At 35.4% G+C, this 7348-nt stretch overlaps 1 protein-coding gene across 1 annotated transcript; it reads left to right on the top strand.

The window, feature by feature from the left end:
• Positions 1–4648: 4648 nt before the first annotated feature.
• Positions 4649–6994, top strand: LOC110787802 (uncharacterized). Its single transcript, XM_021992445.2, has 2 exons — positions 4649–5334; positions 6736–6994. Exons 1-2 carry the CDS (start codon positions 4852–4854, stop codon positions 6751–6753), a joined length of 501 nt encoding a protein of 166 aa, XP_021848137.1. The 5' UTR covers positions 4649–4851; the 3' UTR covers positions 6754–6994.
• The last annotated feature ends 354 nt before the right edge of the window (positions 6995–7348 follow it).

Raw genomic sequence — 7348 nt, 5'->3', positions numbered from 1 at the left:
GACCAAAATCCTAAGTAACCTTAAGGGGGATTCTAGTTGGTTAAGCTTAAGGCGGATCCGGACGTGTTGTGGACTATCTACGGAGGGACGACACTTGGAGCCCTAAAGACTTGTTCTTGTTCGGTTCGGGCGCTTCTAGGGAGGGCACGCTACAAAGTGTATGCATCTGAATTATGCTAAATGATTATGTGTAAATAATATGTTTCCTGGCTTTATGGTTTTTCCGCATGATTTATGTTTATTCATATGTATCATAACCTAACAAGATCAAGTGTGTAAAGGTCACTGCAATTTCCAAACTCAGCTAGAATAGTCCCAGAACTTACTCCAAATATTCCTCATGATCAACAACTAATCTCAATACTTGTCATTCCAACATCTAAATTTCTCTAGGGCATATGTAAGTAGTGGAAAATAATTAATGTTAATAAAATATGTGACACCAATTCTCTAGTTATTTAACATTCTAGATCAAAGCCATATCCAACGCATTAATGCTTATTTAACCTATCAAATAACAAACCAAAATGTAGAAAATCAATAAAATTTAACAATATGCAGAAATATTTAAAAAATCAAACACCGATTGCTCAATATCATCACTCTATAGTGTTTTTGTTTACAAGTTATAGTTAACTTTATTTGTTGCATGCATAGTGCATCAATAATTGAACAAATAAGTAAACAAAAACAAACATGCCCAAAACAATCAAGTATCACGAGATCTAGCATAACTAGTTTAATTCATCAAAGCTTAAGCAAACTATCACCATAATCGACAAAAAATCAATCAAATATTGATATAATTGATTTCAGCAAAATGAATAAAAAATACCCAAAATTAAATTGAATTGGGGAAGCATGGCAACCGAAGAACAAACAATGAAATCAAATTAACCACAGGAGAGAAATTAAGGAGGGAAGATATTATACCCGGAGATTGAAGTATCGAAAATTAGGGTTTCACATCAAAAACGATTTATGATTAATAGAGTTTAATTGCTTGCCTTATTATTGATTATCTTATCACAATTTATACAATAGTATAGAAGCTGATTGTCAGCATAATTGGCGTAACATACTCCTAGAATTAGGGAGTTGGTTTACTATTCTAGCTCTAATCTAGGCTAAATATCTATGAGAATTACAAGAGAATATTGACTAAATATTTACAAAATATTTCATATTCTATCGCACCCCTACAGTCGAAGCGGGAGGTCGAACGCTGAGACTGTCACAAAAATCATCAAAAAGTACGTGCGGAAGCCCTTTAGCGAAAATATCGGCTATTTGATAACGTGAAGGAACATGATGAATCCGAAATTTGCCCTGTGCTACCTTCTCACGAACAAAGTGAACGTCCATCTCAATGTGCTTGGTGCGTTGATGTTGAACGAGATTACCTAATATGTATATGGCACTCACATTGTCACAATACACCAATGTTGCCTTTTTAATAGGACAATGTAGCTCTAGAAGTAGATTACGAGTCCAACACGACTAGGAAACCACATTAGAAACACTTCGATACTCAGCCTCGGCACTTGAACGGGAGAGAGTGGGTTGACGTTTAGAGGACCATGAGATGAGATTATCACCTAGGAACACACAATAACCAGATGTGGATCGTCTAGTATCCGGACACCCACCCCATTCTGCATCTGTATATGATACCAAGTTGCTAACATTCGACTTGTAGAGATGAAAACCAAAACCAATAGACCCTTGTATGTAGCGTAAAATACGCTTTAATGCGGCCATGTGAGCATTGCGGGGATCATGCATGTGTAAACATACCTGTTGAACTGCATATGAGATGTCCGGCCTAGTAAATGTTAGGTATTGCAAAGCACCTGCTTACTGACGGTACTTGGTCGGATCTGCGAAAGACTCATCTGCAGCAGCACTAAGGTTCTGTTTAGTATCAACAGGTGTGGGGGACGGACTACAATTAGTCATGCCCGCCCGCATAATGACTTCTTCGACATATTCTTTCTTAGATAAGAATAAGCCCTGTGCATCACGAGTAACAGCAATGCCAAGAAAATAACTGAGAGGACCGAGATCTTTCATGGCAAATTCAGCACCCAATAATGTCATGATCGACTTACGAAGAACATTAGAAGAAGTCGTAAGTGTTATGTCATCGACATATAACAATAAATAAGCAATATCAGTACCTCGACGATAGATGAAAAGAGAGTGATCGGATTTGTTGTGAGAGAACCCAAGAGTAGCCACGAAATCTGCAAACCGTTGATACTGAAGGAAATAATGCCCTTGGTCCAAGTATGCATTCTATGTTAAGTCTAATAAGTGCGGTTCAGTATTAATTAACAAGTTAATAATTCAGTGAGATCAAGTGAGCTGAATGCCTAGCTAGAGGCCGCTTCAGTTCAAGTGGAATTAATGATATTAATCCACAGCTTACTCTTGACTGAACCCGTAGGGTCACACAAATAGTACGTAAACGGATCAAGTATTTAATGGCATTAAATACTCCATCTATGGATATTCGGAATCGACGGATCTTGGTTTCAGTGGGAGCTGAGATCGTCACAGGCAAGAAATGAATGCTCCGGAAACGATGATATTGCCGGAAACGGAATATGGATCGTATCGGAAATATAAATATTATCCAAGTCGTAGATGTTGCCGGAAACGGAAACATGGTACGTATCGGAAAATATTATCGGAAATGGAAATATTGCCGGAATCGGAAATATTGCCGGAAACGGAAATATTGTCAGAATCGGAAATATTATCGGAATCGGAAAATAATTCCGGAAACGGAAATATTAAATATTTGTTCGAAACGGAAATTAATTCCGGAATCGGAAATATTAAATATTGTTCGTATCGGAAATGAATTCCGGAATCGGGAAATTAATCGGAAGCGTATCGTACGAATTAGCATCGGACGAGGCCTGTCAGACGAAGGCCCAGCACGAAGCCGGGCCATCGCCCAGCAAGCCAGCGCGCCACAACGCACCAGCCAAGGCTGCGCCAGGCCCACCGCAAGGCAGGCCCAGTGCGCGCCAACGCTGCGGCAGCGTGTGGGCCTCGTGGCAATGGGCTGCGAGCTCACGGGCTGCGCGCGCGCGCATGGCGCCCGTCGTGGGCTGCTGTGCGTGCGTGTGTGTGTTTGTGTGCTATACGAATCCTAAAGCTATCAGGTTTCGACATATGATTAAATTCCTAAACCTAAAAGGATGAATTAATTAAATAAGAATTCTATTAGGATTCTAGTTTAATTAATTCGTATCCTAATAGGATTACAATTCCCTTTCCATACCTCTATAAATAAAGGCCTAGGGTCATTATTTTGTATAGAGTATTCAAGTATTCAAAGTGATTTTTGAGAGCAAAAATTCAGTCATACAATTGCCTACATTAGCCGAAAATTCTAAGTACCTTAAGGGCGATCCTAGTTGGTCAAGCTTAAGGCGGATCCGGACGTGCTGTGGACTATCTACGGAGGGACGACACTTGGAGTCCTAAAGACTTGTTCTTGTTCGGTTCGGGCGCAGCTAGGGAAGGCACGCAACAAAGTGTATGCATCTAAACTATGCTAAATGATTATGTGTAAATAATATGCTTTCCTGGATTTATGGTTTTTCCGCATGATTTATGTTTTTTCATATGAATCATAACCTAACAGATACCACGCACGAGGTGCTTGTTTTAGGCCATACAAGGATTTCTTCAATAAGCAGACATGATCGGGAAATGTAGGATCCCTAAACCCCATTGGTTGATGCATGTAAAAAGTTTCATTGAGATTTCCGTGTAGAATGGCATTCTTGACATCAAGTTGATGAATGGGCCAAGAATGAGACAATGCAATGCTCAAAACTTCTCGAATGGAGGTCTGTTTGACAGCCGGACTAAAAGTTTCTTCACAATCAACCCCTTTTTGCTGAGACCTGCCATCACCTGCAAGTCGGGCCTTATGCCATCACTTACAAGTTTCTAGCTTCACCATGAAATTGCGATATCTTGAATGTTTTTCACTTCCCAAAATTCTTTGCAAGCATTAAGCAAGGTACGCTTCGATTTTATGAGTTTGATTTATCTTCCTTGAGGTTGCTTAGAAAGTTTTTGTTCGTGAAAGCAAGGAGATGCACGAGAATGACGAAAGATGGGAAAAGTGAGGAGAGAGAGTGTGAGAGGCAGCAGGAAGCCGGTAAAGGATAGTTATCACATGTAACCTTTGGGTCCACACTAATTTTAGGGTGGACCAGGTTCATAGAAGAATTTTAATTCCCTTGTTTTAATAAAGAGAAAAAGTATTAGGCTATTAAATTAAATAAAAAAAAAAAAAAATTGGGGCAAAGATATATTTCCTCCGTTCATTTTTACTTACAACGTTTGTCAATGCACAACTTTGATCATTAATATATTTAATTCTATTTAATCGAAAATTATAAAAAGTTAATATTTTGAAAATACATATTAAAACAAATCTAACAAGATCTCACATGACTATGTTTCATCTTATTTATAAATCACCAATAATGGTCAAAGTATAATATGTGTATAGTGTAGAAATCACAAACGCTGCGAGTATTAAAAACCGGAGGAAGTATATATATATAAAGTTGACGAGAACAAAAGAGATATTATCTACGAAGTACGTGCATTTAATTTGGTCCCTTAAAGGATAAAGTAAAAGTATTATGACCTCAAAATGTAGCTAGTAGGTACTTTATACTTTGTATAATTAGCATGTAACAAGACATGAATTAATGTTAACAATACATCGATCAACTCCATAAATACAAAACTCTGAACCTCCCTTTGTCCTCTCCACAAAATCAACTCATAGATTAAACTTCTCAAACACGTACAATGTCGTCGTCGTTGTCGTTGTCCGACCTCTCGTCAACCTCATCATCATCAGCCACTTCTTTAACATTATCAATACCATCAATTACAAGAGATAATACTACTATAGCTAGCAACAGCAACAGCAACAGCATAAGCATAAGCAGCACTTGTTCTTCCAAACTTATCGATGAAGAACACCGCCACATTCTCTCAGTATCTAAGTCTAAATCTGATAGACTCCTTGGCAAGTTCTTCGACGCCTTGGAGTACGATTTTGATTACGACACCAGTGGTATTTGGTCGCCTCCGATTCGTCCAAGTGTGTTCTTGACCTCTCCTGGTATTATTATTTGCTCTCATGATTATGATAATATGCTTGTCAAACCACTCTACAACAAAAACTCTCCAAAGAAGAAAAATAAGAATTACAATAATAAGATTAAGAGGACTGTTACTGTTACTACTCTCATCTCTTGCAGAAGATTCTTGTCCTCCTGCTTCAATGTAAGACCACCCTTTTCAATTCTTTCGTGCTAACTTTAATTAATATACTTATATTTCATGTCGATCTTTTTTTATTTATCAACTTATTTTTATTCCCCCAAAAAACAAATACAGCTAGCTAGTCACGTAATTACTATTTTCAGTCTTGTATTTTACTTTTTTATGGGAAGATAATAATGGTTCATGAGTTTTCAAATTAGTGGCAAAAAGAATCATAATTAACTTTTATTTTTTATACGGGGTAGTACAATATTCCAACTTAAAGTATGTTAATTGATTATTCCTAATATCATATTGTCCTAAATTGTCTGGTTTTAATTTTGACAAAGATTGTACGAATAAATTGCATTACAAGCATGTTTTTAAATGATTTCCCTTTACCCCCACCATTTGTTTTTTTTATTGGAGCATACATATTTTTATGCAAATTTGTGAAAAACTACCTTATAAAATACTTTCTTTTGCGAAAAACTATTTTGAAAAATTGACTTTATCATACAAATAATACGTGTCATCTAATTACCCTTTTTTCCGTTAATACTACGTGAGATACACCTAGTAAGTCAATCCCGAAATCTTGAATCAATGTTATAATTCAACCAAATGTAGTATCTTACAACATAATATTTTTATAAGGTACTTAATTAAAATATATTTTTTATAATAAGGTAGTTTTCCCCAAAAATTCAATTTTATAAGGTAGTTTTTGACAAAATTGACTATCTTTATCAATAATTTGTAAATTGTCCAATTACTGCTAAAAGATTGACAGCTTAATTGTAAAATGCTTGATTTTGAATCCACATTAATATTATTGTTGACTAGGTCCACTCAAAAATAATCCACCTCTTTAATTTATTTGTCATCAACTTGAAAAAGTAATCACTTGTTTAATTACTACTTCAGTAGTTAAGAATAGTACGTAGTTGAGACACCCTCTTTCATTAATTTGGTTATAAAGTATTACTGTAGTCTTATAGTTATAATGTACGTACTTATAATTTTATAAGACATCTTAATTAAAAGTTTGTAATACATACTCGTATGTTGGACTTGGACTTGAATAAAGATTAGACAAATCAAACATTCAAATTTCAAATACATTTTAGTTAGCTAATTAATAGTACTACTTACGTACGTACTTGTGTCTGTTTTATTTATTTTATTTTGTTTTTTAAATAAACCAATAAAAATAAAATTGAATTTACCTAATTAAAAAGTGTGTGACATGACATCTAACTATTAGTTTAGTTTATTTTCCCGAAGGAATCATATGATAAATACAAATATATATTCGAAATAGATTCGTAACTTTTCATGTAAATTATTTAATTAATTAGACGGTATATTAGATTTGATAAAGGAATGGGTTTTAATAAATGGGTTGTGTGTTTGGAACAGGTGTTTTGGTGCTGTTAAGGAATATCTTGGTTTGGTCCACTTGAATCAACAACGAATTGAAGAAACCCAGTAGTCGTCCTTTTGTCTCTCTCACTCTTTTTCTAAAGTACCCTGTGTTTTTTCTAGTGTAAATTGTTGTACTCACTATCACTTTGTATTTTAAATTTTATTTGTTCTTTTCTGCTAACTATGCCCGATGAGTACGTATAAGTATACTGTTTTGTTGATCTCTCAATGAGTAATTTAAGAGTGACATTTCATGAAACTTAACTATCGCCAGTACTCTTAGACATTGATTCTCGAATCGTTTGTGTTTTATGCCCAAAAACATTTTTCACCATTCAGGACCTACACCATTTTTTCAACTTTTGAAGCCTCATTCTCATTTTCCGGCCACTTAACTTAAGCTTAACTCACTTGTGGTTAATCTATCTAAAATGTGTTTTTTTTAAAATGCAATAACTAAATAAGAAAAGAAACAAAAAAAATTAAAAAAAATTGGTACAAAATTGATGATTGCAAGGTAACACTGCAAGTCCCATTATATTTACTAGTGAATAGTAGTGTGTAAGTTATGCACCGTTTTCATGATCCTTCTTTTATCCTGATGTAT

Source organism: Spinacia oleracea, chromosome 4, assembly GCF_020520425.1.
Source record: "Spinacia oleracea cultivar Varoflay chromosome 4, BTI_SOV_V1, whole genome shotgun sequence".
Taxonomy (NCBI): Eukaryota; Viridiplantae; Streptophyta; class Magnoliopsida; order Caryophyllales; family Amaranthaceae; genus Spinacia; species Spinacia oleracea.
This window is presented reverse-complemented; position numbering and strand designations above follow the sequence as displayed.